This window comes from Vulpes lagopus, chromosome 7 (assembly GCF_018345385.1).
Source record: "Vulpes lagopus strain Blue_001 chromosome 7, ASM1834538v1, whole genome shotgun sequence".
NCBI classification, from domain to species: Eukaryota; Metazoa; Chordata; class Mammalia; order Carnivora; family Canidae; genus Vulpes; species Vulpes lagopus.
Genome location: NC_054830.1, coordinates 57390923 through 57411352, shown reverse-complemented (window position 1 = coordinate 57411352; position 20430 = coordinate 57390923). Strand labels below are relative to the sequence as shown.

At 45.6% G+C, this 20430-nt stretch overlaps 1 protein-coding gene across 1 annotated transcript in view; it reads left to right on the top strand.

The window, feature by feature from the left end:
* Window positions 1-1445: 1445 nt before the first annotated feature.
* Window positions 1446-20430, top strand: part of CHCHD6 (coiled-coil-helix-coiled-coil-helix domain containing 6) — a 257547-nt gene continuing 238562 nt past the window's right edge. Inside the window, exon 1 of the mRNA XM_041761570.1 lies at window positions 1446-1600. Within this exon, the coding sequence (XP_041617504.1) occupies window positions 1514-1600 (87 nt within the window). The 5' untranslated portion in view covers window positions 1446-1513. The remainder of the gene's footprint in view (window positions 1601-20430) is intronic.

Genomic DNA, 20430 nt, shown 5'->3' with positions numbered 1-20430 from the left:
ATCCTCTGGCCCTACCTCTGGAATGTTCATTGGCTTCCTAATTCTCATTGGTCTCTCTCATTCACTCTCTCCTCCTCACTCCTTCTTTTCCAGGTTCCCAAAAGCAGCTCCAAATGACTCTTGCTATTTCAGGTAGCAACTTAGGGTTTCTCAGTTCAAGATTTCAAACTCAGCTCCAGGCCCACTTTGTAAATCAAAGCCATTTAGCAACTTGGTTGAACAAAAGGAGGCTTCATTCAATGTCACTATGGCTATAAATCACAATCATTTGTGTTCCTCCACTACACATATGATCCTGTGTAAGCATAAACACAGTGCTTGATACACTGCCCTCAATGCATGACATGTATGCTCCCTGACTAATGTTTCCTCAATGCTTATGAGCATTCACCGTCTTAACAGGGTACTTAGAATAAAACTCTGGGGACGCCTGGGTGGCTCAGCGGTTTAGCGTCTGCCTTTGGCCTAGGGCGTGATCCTGTAGTCCCAGGATTGAGTCCTGCATCGCGCTCCCTGCATGGAGCCTGCTTCTCCCTCTGCCTGTGTCTCTGCCTCTCTCTGTGTGTGTCTTTCATGAATAAATAAAATCTTAAAAAAAAAATAGAATAAAACTCTGACCTGCCTATAAGGCCCTAGTGATGTGAGACGTTCCTGCTCCCCTCACCTTCTTGCCTCTGGCTTTCTTCTGCTCCCTTGCACTTCTCAGTCCTGTGGCTAAGCCCTCTATTTCTTAAATGTGGCAAGGTCTTCCCTGTCTCAGGGCCTTTGCACTGGTTGGTTCCCAGCCAAGTGCTTCCCTCATCTTCTCCTGGCTAACTCCTACTTATCCTTCTGTCTCAATTCAAATCCTTTTTTCTCAGAGAGGTTGCTCTGGTCTGTCACATTAGAGACCCCCTCCTATTAGTTTCTCACGGGGCATTGTGATAGTCTTTTCCATTTCTGGCACTTATCACAGTGGTTAGTAAGCTTGTTTATGTGCTTGCTTGTTTGTCTTTTCATTTGTTCCTTCCATTAGGTCTGAATCTCACGAAGGCAGGACGTCTCGTTGTTGCCCACGGCTGGTTCAATGCTTGCTGCGTCTCGGTAAGCGCTGCTCAAAAGGAGTTTGCTGAATGAACCAAGGTCGCCCTCGCCTGGCTGGCTCAACTCCTCGGGGGGCTCCCGGCCTTTCAACATCGCCCCTGGCTCTGCTTCAAGGGCGATCTTCCCCTGCCTGCTGCGCCCCGACACGCCTCCCCTTCCCACCGCTCGGGCGCCACGCCTCCGCGGGGTCCCTGGGCATCCGACGGGCGGCCCAGGCGGTCCAGACTACAAGCCCCACAATGCCCCTCAGGCACGCGCCGCAGGATTGGCTGAGCTGGCAGCGGCGGCCAATAGGACGGGGTCTTGCTGGCTTGTGCCGCACGCCGAGTCCCGGGCAGCGCGGGGCGCGCAGGGAGCCGCAGCCCGGCGTCCGCCCGGTTGCTCTGGAGCCGGGTCGCGCGGCCGCCCGCCCGCCCGCCCTCCTCCTGCCATGGGGAGCACCGAGAGCTGCGAGGCCCGCAGGGTGTCCTTCGGGATGGACGAGGAGGAGCGGGTCCGGGTGCTGCAGGGCATCCGGGTGAGCGGGCCGCCGGCCGGCGCGAAGAGCGAGCGCGGCCGGGGCCGGGTGGGCGTGGAGGGCGCGGCCGGCCTGCGGGGAGGGTCGGGCCGGGAGCGGGCGGGCGCGCCTCGCTCGTCGACCCTCCCGGCGCCGCGGCGGCGAGCGTCCGTGCGCGTCCGTGCGTCCGCCTTGGAGGCGGGGCCCGAGGGTCGGGGGCTGCCCGGGGCCGCCGCCGCACCCCCGCCGGCCGAGGCCGAGAGCGGGAGCGGGAGCGGGAGCGGGAGCGGGCGGCCCCGTCGGCTGCCGTTGCCCTGGGGCGGACCTGGCTCTCCGCGCTGCAGCTCTGTGCCCAGACGCCTCCAGGCCAGGACGCCGCGGCCCGGGAGCAGTTAAATGTGAATCCGATCACGAGCCCCCTTGCTCCCCTCACGCCCGCCCCGCGGAGGCCTGGTGCGTTCCAGACGAGGAGTAACCACCTGCCTGGGCCCGACGAGGCGCCGCGCGTGGCCGCCCCTCGCCCCCGCGCCCCGCGCCCACCCGCCTTCCGCCTGCGAGGTGGCCTGGTCGGGCCTGGTGGGCTCCCAGCGGTCACCTCTGCGTTGGCGGTTTTTACTCCCCCAGCCTTTCCTGGGTCCGCCTCTGGTTGGCGGGGGAGGATCATCTGAGCACTCTTCGGCGACCAGCCCTGCCGCCATCCAAAGTAGCCCCCTCGCTCGTCACCGTCACCGTTGCATTGTTTTTCCTAGTAGGCGTCACCTTGGAAACCTGATTGTTTATTGCGTTTCCCAACACGTGTAAGCTCCTTGAGGCTCAGCTTCATTTCTGAGTCAAGACTCCATCTCCAGAACCTAGGAGAAGTCCAAAAGCGGCTCACGTTGGAGTGCTTAGTGGGGGCCGTGGGTTCCAGAGTCCTTCACAGGCAACCTCTCGTTCACCGTTCAACAGCCCGGTGAGAGAGGTACAACACTGTCTGCCCATTTTGTAGACTAAGGACAAATTAGACGCCGAGAGATGAGGTAACTCAGCCCAGGTCAACAAGAGGAAGGGCTGCGGTTGAAGCAGGCCAACCCCAGGCCCCAGCGGGGCCTGTTGATTGAATGCTGCCCTTCACGCCCTTGTGCCTGGCACTCTGTGGTTGGTAAATGATTGTTGGGTGGCTAAATGGATAAGCCCAGTGAAACAGCGACCAAGTCCAAACAAAATGCAGAGCTGAGTATAGGCGAATTAATTAGAGAGTAGCTTAGAAAAAGACATCAGGAGGTCTGACTTCCGGGCAGATGCTTATTAGCTATGTGGCCTTGGGTGAACAACTTCTCTTTTGAGTCTCAATGACCACATTTTTAAGAAAATTAGGGGAGGCTGTATGATCCTAGGTACTGCCTAGGATAAGATGAAGGTGTATATGGAAGTGTTTAGAAATGCTTGTGTTTCGTGATGGCCTCTGTTCTTAGTCTAGTCTAGTGCTTAGCACCGTGGGTGCTTGCTAGATGTTATCTAGTCTTGACCTGGCTCCAGAGAAGACAAAATGGGGAGCAGATGGCCCATGTTTGAAAGTTGAGAAGTAGGAGCCTGAACTGGAATTTAGAAGAACACCCTTGGCTCTGTTTGGGGGCTCTCACCTTTGTCACCTGGTATCCAGTGTTTGGGAAGTTTGGAGGGTTAGGTCAGTCAGGGTCTCCTGAGATTCAACGGGGTCCTTTTGAAGGTGAGTTCCTCTGAGTTGACAGAAGATCATTTTGGGGGCCATCATATCAGACTACTACATTTTGTTTCTAGTGCCCTTAACAATTCTGCAAAGTAGAAGTTCTTGTTAAAGATGGAGAGTCAGGCTTAGAGCTGTTAAAGAATTTGTTCAGGGCGTTACCTGATGGGATTGGCTGATGGGACTTGAGTCCAGATCTTTTGAGTGCAAGAAACAGCCTTTTCTCACTACTCCAGGCTCCTTTCCTAAGTACTAGGCAAGGCAGCCTGAAAATTGTGTGTCACAGCCTCTGCCTGTTCTGACAGTACTGGTACCCCATTTGTTTTCTCCCAGAGACTGTTGAAGCTGAAGGGAGCTTTGGTGACTGAATGCTGGGCAGATTCATCAGAGAGAAGAATGACTTGCCCAGAATATGGCCCCATACTATGAGAGCTCCTTCCTCTCCTTCCTCTCCTCCTTCCTTGCACTTGTGTGCCTGGTTTTGGGGAGGGAGATTTGAAAAAGGAAGTGATGGTAATGAAGTGTTTGGTGTAGGGGTTTTTTCTACTAGCAGAGTTACTTGAGGGTTGGGGAGTCCACCTTCTCCTTAAGCAGGCAAGTAAAAATCAGTAGAGATCGTTAGATGAGCCAAATGAGAAGTTACTTTAATAGAAGGTAGATGCCAGAGAAGAGTATCTGCCCCAGGTTCTTCAGAGAAAGTTAAATATTCTTAAAGACACTCATATTTAATCCCCAGGCCCTGATCTTGGAAAGTGCTCTAGTTTCCTTAAGAATCAGTTCTAGGGCCTTGCTACTTTGCAATTTATTTGCATAAATTTACATATTGAGTTCAAGCCCTAATTCCAAGGAAGGTAAAAGAAATTTAATTAATGCAAAATGCTGCAATTATATTCAACTGCAGTTTTCAGAGCAAGCATGTGTGAAATACATAAAGATTTCATTTTATCCAGTCTATTTAACCTCATCCTCCAATGAGAGAAGGTGCATGCATGGTCATAATGTCCTGTGTGTGCCTACTTTTCCTCTTTGCCCCATCTAAACAGCCATATTTGGTAATGCAGATAAAGTTGGTTGCTTTTCAACATGTAGACTCACTGTACTCCAGCCTTTTCCCCTTCCAACTGCTCAGCTGCCTGCCATTCTTTCCAAGTCACTTGCTGGCCTGCTGCATGATCCTTATGTCCCCAGGCTCATTACACTCTCAGGGCTACATCACATTTACCATTATCCATTGTTTTCCATGAGGCAAGTTTGGACCACTGCTTTAGGGGAGGACCAAGGAGGATGTAGAAAGATGCACAAGAAATAGTCCACAAACATGCCATTGCCAGAGAAGCCCTATGCCTGAGCACTGCCCCACTAGCCACCACTTAACCTGTCACCTCAATAAATACGAACACATTGTTAGGTACTGGGCCTGCCTTGCAGAGACACTAAGGGATGAAGCACAAGATCCTCGCCCTCATGGAAACCTCAGCCCAGTAGCAGGAACAGACTAAAAGGAAGAAAAAGTCAAAAGAATAAAAAAGCACTGCAAGTGTGCTGAAGGAAACAAAAGTGTGCAAAGTAACGGGGACTCCCCGTTGGAGGTGGGATGGCAGACACTGCCACCCTGAGGAGGGGACACTGAAGATGCACCAGAGTCAGCCATGAGAAGTGTGGGCTGAGCTGTGTTTTTCTGAGCACTAGCTCAGACCTTCCCCTCGCTGACCTTGTGAGCTGTTCTCCCCTTCCAGGGGATAGGGAAGATCTCAGGACACAGGTTCAAGGAGGTGAAGTAACCCAAGGTCACAGCTGGTTAGTGGTAGAGCTGGAGGCTAGACATTCCAGCTCCACAGGCCATGTACTTGGCAGCCACACTGGGGTTGGGATGTTGAGGCTGAACAGGTGATGGACTCTGAGTGCCGGGGAAGGCTGTCTATATGTTTCCTTGGAGGCAACATTGCAAGTCTATAATTAGGAGTGGCGCTTTGGAAAGATTATTCAGTGATGGAGATTTTTCTTTTTATTTATTTTTTTAAAAAAGATTTATTTATTTATTCATGAGAGACAGAGACACAGGCAGTGGGAGAAGCAGGCTCCCCGCAGGGAGCCCAATGTGGGGACTCTTATCTTGGATCCCAGGATCATGCCCTGAGCTGAAGGCAGACACTCAACCACTGAACCACGCAGGTTCTCACTGTCCCTCTTTTTTTTTTTTAATAGCGTTTTTGAGATGTCTTTTACACGTAAAATTCAACCTTTTGATTTTTAGAAATTTAGAGTTGAGAAACTGTCACCACAATTGGATTTTTTTTTAAATTTTTTTTTTTAATTTTTTATTTATTTATGATAGTCACAGAGAGAGAGAGAGAGGCAGAGACACAGGCAGAGGGAGAAGCAGGCTCCATGCCCCAGGAGCCCAACGTGGGATTCGATCCCGGGTCTCCAGGATCGCGCCCTGGGCCAAAGGCAGGCGCCAAACCGCTGCGCCACCCAGGGATCCCCACAATTGGATTTTTTTAAAAAAATATTTTATTTATTCATGAGAGACGCAGAGGGAGACAGAGACACAGGCAGAGAGAGAAGCTGGCTACTCCTGGGGAACCTGATGCAGGACTCCATCCCAGGACCCCGGGATCACGACCTGAGTCAAAGGTGGATGCTCAACCACTGAGCCGCCCCGGTGTCCCACCACAATTGGATTTTAAAACATTTGTTCACAATACCTAAAAAGACCCTTTGTGCCTATTTGCAGTCACTCCCCACTCCCACACCCAGCCCCAGGTAACCACTAATCCTTCTGTTGCTATAAATTTGTTTTTTTCTGGACATTTCATATAAATGCACTCCTGCATCTTTTATGTCTGGCTTCTTTCACTTAGCATAATGTTTTTGATGTTGGCTTGTTGATATAGCATGTTATCAGTAGTTTGTGCCTTTTTATGGGTGAGTAGTGTTTCATTGCCAGGCTGTGCTACATTTTGTTTATCCAGTCATGAGTTTATGGACATTTGAATTGTTTCCGGGTCTTCACTGTTAGGAATAATGTTGCTGTGAACACTTGTATACAAGCTTCTTTCCTGTGTGTGTATGCGTGTGTGTGTACATATGTTTTCCTTTTTCTTGGATAGATACCTAAGGGTAGAATTGCTGGGTCATTCACTTTACGAACTTGGTGAGTTGTTAGGTTTAACTTTTCAAGAAACTGTCAAACTATTTTCTAAAGTGGTTCTACTATTTTACATTCCTACTGGCAATAGATGAGGGTTCCATTTTCTTCATATCCTCACCAACACTTGTTATTGTTTATCTTTTTAATTATAGCCATTCGTATGGGTGGGAAATGGTATTTCATTGTGATTTGAATTTCTATTTCCCAAGTATCTAATCATGTTGAACATCTTTTCATGGCCTTATTTGCCATCCATATATTTTCTTTGGTGAAATATGTATTTGAATCTTTTGCCACTTTTCCTAGGGTTGTCTTTTTATTATTGAGTTATAAGATTTCTTTTGCTGGATACAGGTCCTTTATCATATTATACATTGTAAATATTTTCTCCCAATATATGGTTTGTCTTTTCATTTTCTTAATGGTGTCTTTGAAGTGCAAACATTCGTAATTTTGATGAAGTTTAATTTATCATTTTATTAATTGTCCTTTTGGTGTCATAGCTCAGAAATCTTTGCCTAACCCAGGGTTATGGATCTTTTTTCCTATATTTTTTCCTAAGAGCTTTGTAGTTTTGGCTTTTATGTTTAGTTCTATGATACATTTTGAGTTAATTTTTATACATGTTAGGAGGTAAGGCTTTAAATCAGGGGTTAGCAAAGTTTTTCTGTAAATGATTGGTTGGTAAATACTTTCTACTTTGCTGACCAGACGGTTTTCTCACTGCTGCTCAACTCTGTCCTGGTAGCCACAGTCAGTATATAAACAAATGGGTGTGACTATGTTCTAATAAAACTTTACTTATAAAATCAAGTGTGGGGTTAGATTTGGTTCAAGCATTATAATTCATCGAATCTTGATCTAAATCCATCTTTTTTTGCATGAAAAGTCTAAAATTTTAAAACTTTATTTATTTTCAAACTATTTCAAACTAGTTGAAAAGACTGCCCTTTCCCCATTGAATTAACTTGGGACCTTTGTGAATATCAGTTGACCGTAAACATAAGGATTTATTTCTGGACTTTCAATTATGTTGACAGTTCCGTTAATCTGTATGCTATATGTCTATCTTTATGCTAATACAACACTGTCATTATTGTAGCTTAGTAGTAAGTTTCAAAACTGAGAAATATGGGATCCCTGGGTGGCGCAGCGGTTTGGCGCCTGCCTTTGGCCCAGGGCGCGATCCTGGAGACCCGGGATCGAATCCCACGTTGGGCTCCCGGTGCATGGAGCCTGCTTCTCCCTCTGCCTGTGTCTCTGCCTCTCTCTCTCTCTCTCTGTGACTATCATAAATAAATTAAAAAAAAAAAATTAAAAAAAAAACTGAGAAATACAAAACTACCAGGTTTTTTTGTTGTTTGTTTTTTATTAAGATTGTTTTGGATGTTCTGAATTCTTTGCATTTCCATATACATTTTAGGATCAGTTGGCAACTTCTGTGAAAAAAAAAAAGCATACGAGGATTTTGATGGGGTTTGTATTGAATTTGTAGATTAACTTGGGGGGAATTGTTGTTTTAGCAAAATGAAGTCCTCTGATCTATGAATATGAAATCTATTTATATCTTTTAAAAACTTGTTTCAGCAGTGTTTTATACTTTCAGTGAGCAGTCTTACATTTTTTTCCTAAATTTATTTTTAAGTATTTTATTCTTTTTGATGCTATTATGACTGTAATCATTTTCCTAATTTAATTTTTTTTCCTAATTTAATTTTTGAAGTCTTCATTTCTAGTATGTAGAAATATAATTGATTTTTGTGTTTTGATCCTGTATCCTGCAACCTTGCTGAAGTCACATATTTAGTAGTATTTTCCTGTGGATTCCTTGTGATTTTTATATAGGTAGGATTGTGGTGACTGCAAATAAGGAAAATTTTCCTTCTTCCTTTCTAGTCTGGATGCCCTTTCTTTGATTTTCTTCCTTTATTGCATTGCCTAGAACCTTCAGTACAGTATTGAATAGAGGTGGTGACAGTGATGCCTTTGCCTTGCTCCTGACCTTAGATAGAAAACATTCAGAGTTCCACTATTAAGTATGTTAGCTGTAAGGTTTTCTTAGTTGCCTTTTATAAGGTTGATGATTTTATCTTTTAATATTCTCAATTATGTCTTCCTCTCTGTTACTATATTCTGTTTTTTGTTTGTAGTTTCTTGGAGTGCAAAAACTATATTTCAGAGTCTGGCTCATTAATACGTGTGTGTTAGATTACATGCTTGGATTAATGAACTGATGATCCTTCTTTTGCCTAACTATGATCTTTGACATTTGCACATGAGAATTTTATTCTTCTGCTTGTTATATTTCCAAGCTTTAATACAAACTTATCCTAGTTGTATGCAGCAAACTTCCTTTTCACATTGGTATTGCACAGTGATAGGCTTCTTGAGTCTCAACATGAATGTTGATGCTCCTTATCATATTGTTTTATGTCATATCCTTCATGGGATTCCCAGGTGGCTCTGTTGATTGGGTGTCTGACTCTGTTTTGGATCAGGTCATGATCTCATGTGTTGTGATATCAAGCCCTACCTTGGACTCCATTCTTGGCATGGAGTCTGCTTGAAATATTCTCTCCGTCTGCTCTTCCCTCCATTCCTGCATGCATGTTCTCTCTCTCTCTCACTCTTACAAGTAAATAAATCTTTATATTACACTCTTTATCTTAGTTGATTGCTTAGAAGCAGCTGGTGAGCAAAGTGTCTCAAAGTCCTGACCTTGGACTCTGACACTCAAACCAGTAAGTCTCTCTCCTTATATGCAAGGTGGACCTGTTCAGCATAGGTGCCTTGAAGGAGTTGAATCATAAGTCCTCCCCAGACATCCCCAGCTTTAGCACTCTATCTGGCTAACTATATGGGGGAATTGTAGTTAATGGGGCCACCATAGGAATTGCCAATTTGGAAAGTCAGGAAATGAATGACCAACTTCCTTACACTTTCCTGTGAATGGTGTGTGGATCTGGATGTCAGGTCCAGCAAGCATTGCTGTCACACATTGTGTGCCATTCCTTGGGTGAGGTGCTGTCCCAGGTGTTGTTGTTGTTGTTGTCCTTCTTCTTCTTTTTTTTTTTTTGATGTTGTTCTTTTTGATATTTCCGAAACATTATATCCGACACATGGTGAGAGATACCAGGAAACAAAGTGGAGCCAATTCTGCAGGGAAGCAGAGCACTTTAAGTTTCTCTACCTTTCCACCTTCGGCTGCTGAGGAGTAGAGGATCATCTTAAAGTATCCCGAGATGAAGACTCGGGTACCTGTGTGTGGACATTTCTTTAGTGCCCTCTATTCATCTGGCTCAGGGGTTCCCAAACTCACTGCGTTTGAGGACAGTAAAGGGCTGTGCATACAACCATGCTATAGTTTAGGGGCAGATTTAGCAACTATCAAGGGTTTTTTGAACATCCTTTAAATTTTCTCTTGATAGTACTATAGTGGATAGTAATGACATTTAAATGGTATAAGAGTTAGGGTGATTTCTACCTTACATTTTTTTTCTGATGTTTGACTATAACTCGTGTGTAAGATGAAATCCCATCCTGTTAATGCTCCCTAACTGTGTCACAATATGGTGTTGAAGATCTTTCTCTGTAAAAGTGAAACCTATAAAGTCATGTAAATATAAGGATAGTTGTTAATGCTAACTCTTACTAAGTTCATCTTGGGTCAGTTCCCTCATTTGGGAGGTAGATACTTCACCAGAAGCATCTTTGATTCTTCAGGTTTCCAGTCTACCTTTCCCACCTCTTGGTGGGGGGTCACTGCACGCTCTTCTGCAGCAGCTCTGGTTTCCAGATCAAACCTGCTGGCTTTACTGTTTCCCTGCCGCTGGTGGAGACTTCAGAATGTTTCCTAGTTGAGCCCTCTCCCTTCTGCACCTGGCTGTGGCCATTCTCTTTCATTCTCATTCGTGAGCTGTTGACTTTTGGATTCTAAATATCTAACCCAGAGGTGTCCCATTGCATATCCCATGGGTGCGTGTAATTCACTATACCCACTGGAATATATCTGCATCCCCTCTGCTTCCCTCAGAATCACTTATTTCTTATGCTACAGATGGCTCTAGCCAGCCAGTCCCTCAGCCAGAAAACTGGGTCCCATGTTCCTTTTTTTCCTCTACATTTAATGACAGATCTTGCATTTTCCCTTCTATTTCTTTGTTTTTGCCTCTCTTTATCCTTGCTTACCCTTTATCTTTTTCTGGTCCATTCCATCTTCCCTTGACCATCTGATAAATTGTTTCTTTTCCCAAAAGACTTGCCTCCCACCAATCTATACCTCCTAGTGCTAGCAGGGTAATAAAAAAACCCATAAATTTTACTTTTGAACAGGTTTCAGGCAAATGGTAATAAAATTCAGGCAGTTCCAAAGGAGGCACATAGGGAAAAAGTTCATCTCCCTTCCAACTTGTTTCATCTGACTTGCCTTCTGAGGCAGTCACCCTTACCAGCTGGGTGCATCGGTGATTGTGCAGAGTTAAAGCTAATTATGTCACTCCCTTGGGTTAAAGGCACATTCTGGGGCCTGGCTTATGTGCCCTGTGTGTAAGGGGGCTACTTGCTGCCTTTCATTGCCCATGTCGGCTGGGAAGACACCTGCTCCTGCTGCACTCGGAACTGCTTCGTGCTTCTGTGCCTGTGGTTCTGTTCTTTGCACTATTTTCTCTTCCTGTGACTGGCCAAATTCCTTGTCATCCTCAGGTCCTATTCAGGTGTTAGCTTCTGAAAGTCACCCTCAGTGATGTCACTCACTCACTCTGGATTGTCCCTGTCCTGGGTCTTGAGGACTTGGTGCTCACTTCCCAGTACTTACTGCTTGGGCAGAGCTAATCTCTTCCTTGCTTCCTCCCTTGCTGCCCTGTGAGTAGGAGGTCCTATCTGTTTGTTTTTCTGTCCCCAGTACCTAGCCCAGAGCTGGTTTTTCTTACTCCAAACCACAAGTCCAGAAACTTTGTGGTATTAATTGATCTGAATTGATTGCCAACATTTGAAACTTGGAGGCTTTACGTAAATCCAATTTTTAGCTCTTTGGGGGAAAAACTGGAAGTCTAGTCCACATTCCCATATGGTGATACTTTCCTGGAGGTGCAAGGTAGCTGCCCTCTTCAGGGGGCCTAGACTCTCATCACTGTCCCCACCATGTTGTCCTTGCACTTTTTTTTTTTCCCCTACCAGGCCCATTCTATTAATTTTGTCACTTGCCTCATGCCTGTGGACATTTGTATTTGCCATGCTTGGTGTAGGAGGTCTCCAAGGGCTCTTCTTGTTCTGACATTCTGGGATTTAAATCTGTGGTGAGCAGCCGGTGGATCTAATTTCAGCTCATAGAAAGCTGAAAGACTAGTGAACGAAATCTCCAAGGCAACAGCTTTAGGCAAGGAGAGGAATCTTTTTAGAACCACAAGATTGGGCAATGCCTCCACAGGGATTGGGGTGTCTAAGGCATCAGGAGCCTCTGACAGACCTGACTTTCCTGCAAGCTCATTCTACTGGAAACTGCCTCAGGTGCCTAGCCTGACTGGAGAAGCCTTAGGCCCAGCTTGGACAGGGTGGTGAACTGCAGGTTATCTCCTGGCACCCAGCGGATCCTCAGTGTTGTCCCGAATGGTCTTGGCCATGGCTGTGCAGGCCTGGTTGCTGCGGACTCACAATAAAACCTTGGGCGAGCTGCTTCTCTGCACCATACCTTCTCCATCTTTACTTGAGGAGGATGTCGCCTCTCCTGCCTGAAAGGGAGCTGGGGCTGTGAACTCATTTGGTGAACATCAAAGCATTTGCTAATGTAAAGAGTAATGCTTAGGAAGCTACTTCTTACATGTGTCTCGATGAGTAACATGTTAAGACTAAAAAAGTGCTAATTTTCACATTGCCATTCTCTTAATTTAAGTAAGCTGTTTTGTGAGTCCATATGTGCTCCCCCTCACCCTACCTGAGGGCTCAATAAAGTATCATCAGTTTTATTTTTCTTGAATTGGCCATTCTGAGGACATGGTTACTTGCCACATCAGAGTGGATCTGTATTACTGCCTTCACTCGTGCAAGTATCACTGTTAGGTGCCCAGGGTTGGGATCCGTGTCTTGGCCCAGGCATTTAAGACTTCCTTTGATCTTCGGTGGGTTGTTTCACCTCCCTGACTCCAATTTCTTCATCTGTAAAGTGGAAGTACGTTTAGCCCGGGGTCTAGCAAGCCCATGGAACTTGCTCAGTGGATATTAGGTAGGCTGTACATGACGTTATCTCTGAACAGGAGCTCCATCCCCACTCCTCCATCTGAGTTCCTCTGCCCCGGCTGAGCTTTGTTTCCCCATTCTGGAGTAGGAGAGCATTCTATCCCCTCTCTGGGCACTGATGCCAGGGATTCCCTCATTCCTTTCTCCACAGGCAACCTCTTTGCAGCATCCTGTGTAGTGTGTTGATTTGCCTGGGGGACAGAGCTCCCTGAATGGATTTCAAATGAGGCACACACAATTACAGAGTGGTTCTCTGCTCTGCGAGGGTGCCTCCCTCTCCAGTGAGCTGGGCCTGGGTCTTGCTGTCATCTTTCCCTTGTTTTTCCTTTAAGACTTCTTGCAAAATGCATCTTATTTTTAAATTCCAAATGTTCATAATTTCTCATGAATCCTTTCAGGCTTTTTCCAAGCCTCCATATACAAGCACACTCTTCCTTTTTATAGCCCAAATGAGAACATAGTGCATATACCACTTTGTAAATTGCTTTTTTCACTTGCCCTGTTCATTCAGATGCCAGATCTCTGGTTACTTCACTTGTGTGGAGTCTTTTGCAACCCCCACACCCACACTGCCCCAACTCCTACAGAGATTACACTTCCTAGCCCTCTTGCTCCTCATGTGCACTGTTTGTGGCAGCGACCCTGGCTCTAGCTCTTTGTCACCTCAGCCCTTCTTGCTGCTTTGCCAGGGTATTCTATATGAAGAGGAGATTGTGACTGAGGCCCTGCCTGGAAAGCATCAGCGGCTCCCAGTTGATTGCTGAAAAAAAATTCCATTTTCCTTATCTTGTCATTCAAGGCCCTCACTGGGTGGAGCCTGCCAGCCCTGCATGTCTTACTCCCTTCATGGAACTGCCCTCGGTCATGCCGAACCTCAGACTTCTCCCTCTGTGCCTTCTGTGTGTCCTTCCTTTCCAGAACACCCCTCGACTCCTAGCCCTGTCTGTGGTCATCTGTTCAGGCCCATCTCAGGCTGCCTCCCTTCCCACTGACACTTAGGTTCCTTCTGGAGAGCTCCTGGGCGTGCAAACTCAACTTCTGTCGCCTGATGGCTTGGCAGCTCTGGGCCTTCGCCCTACTGGGCCCCCATCTGACCATAGCTCTTGGAGCACAGAGTTCTTGGCCTTTATATCTTGACATACTCTGTTGTAGTAGCTTAGTGTTATGGACCTGGGCCTTTAATAAATATTTCTTTAGTTCATGTGTGTGGTTTTTTTTTTAAGATTTTAATCATTTATTCATGAGAGACACAGAGGCAGAGACCTAAGCAGAGGGAGAAGTAGGCTCCATGCAGGGAGCACGATGTGGGAGTCGATCCCGGGACCCTGGGATCACACCCTGGGCCGAAGGCAGATGCTCAACCGCTGAACCTCCCAGGCGTTCCTAGTTCATGTGTTTAACAGATATTTGAGCATGTCCAGTGTGCCTGGCACTTGCTAGGCACTAGAGATACAGCAAGGGCAAAACAGTCCCATGGAGCTTGTGTTCTGGTGGGATGATGGCAAGCGGGTAGTCACAGGTGCGTTATGTTCTGTGTCTAGCAAGTTAGGAGAAATGAGGCTGAGGAAAGGAGAGAAGGAGTGATGGCAGGATTCTGGCTTCAGACAGGGTCGTCAGGAAAATGCAGGAAGTTGCCCTTTTGTGACTGACTAACGTTCTGTGGCTTAGCAATCCTGGCTCCTCTGCCTTTCATTGCTTTTGTGGTAGTTGTCCTTTTGGGGTGGGGGGAGGACCTCCTGCCTCTGAGTTCCTTTTCCCTGCTTTTGTCAGGGTCAGCATCCCTTTGCTTCCACAGCCCACCAACAGAGTGGTTCAGGAGCCTGGCATCCTGCTGTGTGGTGGAGCTTGCACCCTGGGAACTTCCTGATAGGGGGTGAGTGCTTTAACTACTTTGTGCCTTGGTTTCCTCAACTGGAAAGTAGGCATTAAACTTTGAGTATTAAAGAGGTGGTCTGTGCAGAGTGAGTGCTGGCTGCATGTCACGGTTGGTATTAGTAGGCATCATGACTTGTAGTTCTTGTGACTCTGATCTGCTCCGGTATATTGTGGCCGCAGAACAATACTCACTCCTGGTATCATTCTTCCATCGGAAATGGGGAATACCCATGTGTGTTCTGTGAAGCAGCACCCTGCTCCCCAGCTTTCTAGTTGTGAGGTGGCCGCATGACTTAACTCACAGACCTCTTGCCCCCTCTTTGGGAACTTGCCTATAAATTCAGTGCTTTTGGGTAAGGGAAGCGTTTGGTTGCCATCATGGGGTGATGATCAGTAGGAGGTGGGGCCTGGTTTCCCAGCCATGTTTGCTACTATGGAAGTTATGAAGTCTCTGTCCATGCATGCCCTCGACAGAGGTCTGACTTGGCTGTCTATGGCTGTCCACCCACTACCATAGAGCTGGTGGAGGGTGGTGGGCTGGAGAGGGGAGGAGGTTGTCACTGGAGACTCGGGGAGGCATCAGGCACCTGTGCCGCAGTGGAGGCAGGACAAGGCCCCCTCCTTGCAGTCCCCATGGCACTCTAGGCTGAGCGCAGGTTCAGGTTTGAGCCACTCACTGTCAGAATGGTGAGTGCTTTAAAAAGAATATGCTCAATTTAATTTTGTGCCGATTATGGAAGAAGAGGGAAGAAGCCTGCTCAAGGTCACAGAGCTGCACATGGACTACTCAGTGTATAGTACATGGCAGCTGTTAACCATCATTATTGTTATTGATTAAGTTTGTGCATTTTTGCACACCCAGTATGTGCCTTGTATGGGTGATAATTAGTATTTGTAAACCACTTTGCTGTTTCCTGTAATAGCTGATATTGGTGGTTGACTTCGTGCCGACTGCTTTGTGTGGATTGTTCAGTTTAATCCTCGCCACAGCCCCACAGTCTGGACCATTAATTATTTCCATCTCACAGATGATGAAACTGATTTACGGATATGAAGTCCCCCACCCAAGGTCATGTAGTTAGTGAGTGGCTTAGTTGGAATTCAAACCCAGAACTGCCTGACTCCAAAGCATTGAGCTCCTGAGCCATAGATTGTAATCAGTCCAGCTTCCAGAGGCCCTCATTTTGTAGGTGAGAGACATGATGCTCAGAGAAGCCAAAGAACTGAGTCCAGGCCACACAGCGGAGCACAGGTAGTGCTCCTCTTCCCGGCACTGCTGTGGATGTGGCCCTCTGTCTCTTGACCACAGAGGACCCTGTCTAGCTGCCTCTCATGGCACAGTGACCAGTGGGCCTTTGGCACCGAGCTCCCAGACCCATCTGGCTCCGGAGGCCCCCATTCTGGTTCTGTTGGTATAGGGAGCATTGCCCAGATGGTGTTTATTCTCACATGACGACTGTGTGTATATGTATATTTGTTGATTAAAATATTACTTGCTGTATTTTGTAGCAACATTAAAAAATATTACAAATCTTCTACTGCCAGCAAGAAGCTTGCCAATGTTTTCCTTAACCCCTCACTCACCAAGTAGTGCGGTTTAATGGATGCCCCCAGGCTGGGCTGAGGATATCAGAGCCTCTGACTCACCTGTGTAGAACCCCTCATAGTTTCCTGGGTCTTTGGATCAAATTTTGGCTTCTTAATACTGGTCTGCCAGGGCTTGTGGTCTTGCCTTTGCCTGCCTCCTTAGCCTGGTCGTCTGGTCCCATCCTCCTTCTCACACACTGGCCTTCTGTTAGGCACTTGGATGTTCCAGACTCCATTCTTCTCAGAGGCTTTGCATTTACTCGGTGCCTCTGCTTGGGGCTAGATAATTTTCTCCGGGATCTCAACATGTAGGTGTGGTCAGGACCTCCTCATTTGGGGTGGAAGTATTAATATTAGTGTTCTCACCTCTAAGGGGCCTTTCCCAGTGCCTGTGGCTTCCTGAACCACCCCCCCCCCCTCCCTGCAGTTCTGTATTTTAATCTTTCCTAGAACTTGTCACCTAACATGCTTCACTGATCTTTAAGACACATGTTTTAATATCTCTGGAATAGGATATTGTATAATAGGTGGAAAATTAATTTCATTGGTGTCTTTTTCTTTGGGTTATATGAAAATCACAGTGTGATTTACAATTGGTGGTGTCTTAGGTTGGATGAAATAAGATGCAAAATTGTTTACTTGTTTATTGTCTCACTTCCCATGAGAATGTAAGCTCTATGAAACAGGGACCGTGTCTCTTTCACTGCCGTTTTGTCGCTGTTTCTTTTCACCTACGGTTTCTCAAACATTGCTGTCACACAGTGGATGCTTACTAAGCAGATACTTGATGAAGGAGAATGGATTGTAGTTACGGTGCCCTGGCTAGTCGCTGCACTGCCGTGGTCGGCTCTTTGTGGGCAGTGCATGCTCTTCCTGGTCATGTGGAACCTGCCCTTCCTCCTACAGAGAGGATTGAGGTATTACTAGCCACAGCTGCCCCTTCATGCACACCATGTCATTGATGCTTCATCCATACCCATATGGATTCCAGGACCACCCAGGACTCTCTTCCCTCAGGACATATACCTGCATCCCCTGTCCGTCAGAGGACTGGGGCGTCTCATAGAATCCACTTGTAGATGGAGGAAGGGGAGCGGTGCCCCACAGTGTGTTGGTAAAAGTTTAACACCCAGATCTCTGCCCAAGAAAGGGCCCTGATGTATAGTTATTTCCCAGTTTCTGTGGTGGAAATGCTCTCCATCATGGCCAATTTCAAGCTGCTGTCTGAAGTCAACCAGCTTGCAGAATTCCTGGAAATTGAAAAATCAGCTCTTCTGGTTCCAGTACACCATTGGGACACCCAAATCTTTTCCTGCAGCCTGTGTTCACTGTTGAGTGCCCACAGTTGTGGGTTGTGTGCGCCGCCTGCCTGCAGAACATTCCACGTCAGCCATGCTATCACCTTACACCCAGCGTGGTATCCCACGTTGGCCCTCTGTGTGGCTAATTTGAGCAAGAAATGGGTGTGCTGCGCTGTAGAGCTACCCCTCCGCTTTCTAACTTATTTCAGGTCTTAGTTATTGCAGCCCTAATAGAGGAGTGAGCCAATGGATGGTTGGGGCTCTCTCCCTGTTTTCATCTGAGATTTCATATTTACATTCCAGCTCATTTGCTGCTTTTTCAAGATAGTCTCTTCTAGATTTCCCTTTCCTGGCATTCTCATATTTTCCCACTAACTACAGATCAAAAATATATATATATACATTTAAGATTTTATTTATTTATTTGAGAGAGAGAGAAAGTGAGAAACAGCATGGGTGGAGAGGGAGGGGCAGAGGCAGAGGGAGAAGCAGATTCCCTGCTGAGCAGAGAGCCTGACGTAGACATGGGGCTCAGTTCCAGGTCCAGGACCCCGGGGCTATGACTTGAGCTGAAGGCAGATGCTTAACTGAGCCATGAGGTGCCCGTCACAACTCCTTTTTCTTTGCACTCTGCTTTGTTCTTTACTGAGGCCTGCTGATGCCACAGGCCCTTGTCACTTCGTGACTGAGGTCCTGCTTCCCACTCCATGTGCTCTCTTATAGCACTGCTGATCATCCTCTAAGAACACAGTATATATTTTTTCCTGGTTCTGAAACTTTCAGCAATGCCCTGCAATTGTTGGAGCCTTTCTGCTTGACTTTGAAGCTTCTCTAAGTACTGGCTTCATCTAAGTCCACCTTTACAACCCACACCTTCCAAAATAAACTTCCAGCTGCGTGCACACTGGTCTCTGATTGTTTGTGCCTCTTTTCTCTGTGCCCTGCCCTACACTGTGTGAGATGCCCCCTGTTCCCCAATACACTGTAGCATCTGTTCTGTTGAATCATGCTCTCACCCTTAGGAACCCACACAGGCGTACCTTTCTTGGGATATCCTGTTTTTGCTGAGTAACATCCTATCTAGATTATTCATTTTTGTCTTTGGTTCTCTTTTTATTTGTAGCAGTTTTTTGAGATACGATTCACAAACCATACAAATTAGCTATTTAAAGCATATAATTCAGTGATTTTTAGAATTTTCACAGGTATGTGTAGTTATCATCACAATAATTTTTAGAACATTTTAACCAAGCCCAGGGCAATCACCAATCTACTTTTTATCTTTAAAAGTTTGCCTATTTTGGACATTTCAAGTAAGTGGAGTCATACAACATGTTGCCTTTTGTGGCTGGCTTATTTCCCTTAGCATGATGGCTTCAGGTTCATTCATTTGGTAGCATGTATCAGTATTTCATTCTTTTTTTACAGCCAAATAATGTTCCATTGTGCAGATAGACCAAATTTTACTTATTCATTCATCAGCTGATGAACATTTGGGTTCTTCACACTTTTTGGCTATTATGGATAATGCTGATAGGAGCATTCATGTACAAATTTTTGTGTGGATATGTATTTTCATTTCTTCTGAGTTGATATCTGGGAGTGGAATTGTTAGATCAAATGGTAACTCTCTACTCAACCTTTTGAGGGACTTCCAGACTGTTTCCACATTGCTGTGGAACTTTATATTGCTATCTGCAATGTATGGGGGTTCTGATTTCTCCATATCCTTGTCAACACTTGTTACTATCTGATTTTTTTAAAAATTTAAACTAAAATTAAACTTTATAATTTATAGTACATTGTTAGTTGCTGTGTAGAGTTCAATAATAATTCATTAGTTGCATATAACACCCAATGCCCATCATATCATATGCCCTCCTTAATGCCCATCACCCAGTTACTCCATTTCCCCCATCCACCTTCCCTCCAGCAACCCTCAGTTTGTTTCCTATAGTTAAGAGTCTCTCCCTCTCTGATTTTTCCCTCCTTTCCTCTATGATCCTCTGTGCTCTTTCTTATATTCCACATATGAATGAAACCATATGATAATTGTCTTTCTTTGATTCATTTATTTTGCTCAGCATAATACCCTCCAGTTCCATCCATGTTGACATAAATGGTAAGATTTCATCCTTTCTGATGGCTGAGTAACATTCCGTTGTATTTATATACCACATCTTTATCCATCATCTGTTGATGGACATCTGGGCTTTTTTCACAGTTTGGCTATTGTGGACACTGCTGCTATGAACATTGGGGTGCAGGTGCCACTTCGGATCTCTACATTGGGGCAAATACCTAGGAATGCAATTGCTGAGTCATAGGGGAGTTCTATTTTAACTTCTTGAGGAGCTTCCATACTGTTTTCTGACTTTTGATTATAGCCTTCCTAGTGGGTATGAAGTGGTATCTCATTGTTTGAATTTGCGTTTCTCTAATAAATGATGTTATTGAGCATCTTTTCATTTGCCTATTGGCCATTTGTATATCTTTCTCAGAGAAATATCTGTTCAGATATTTTTTTGTTCATTTTAAAAATTGAGTTATTTTTCTTTGTATTATTGAATTGTGGGGATTCTTCATATATTCTAAATACATATCCCTTGTCACGTGTATGACAATATATTGTCATATAAATATTGCAGATATTTTCTACCATTTTGTAGGTTGCCTTTTCACTTGCTTTATTATAATTATATCGTTTGGTACATAAAACTTTTTAATTTGGATGGAAGTCCAAAATATCTATTTTTCTTTGGTTGCTTGTGCTTTTGGTGTCGTATTTACAAATGCACTGTCAAAGCCAAGGTCATAAAGACTGACCTCTATATTTTCTTTTATTTACCCTTATGTTGTTTTAGCTCCTACGTTTAAGTCTCTGATCCTTCTTGAGTTAACTTTTGTATATGGTGTGAGGTAGCTGTTCAACTTCCTTCTTTTGCATATCAAAATCCAGCTGTACCAATACCTTGTCAATCAGTTGAGATATATAGGT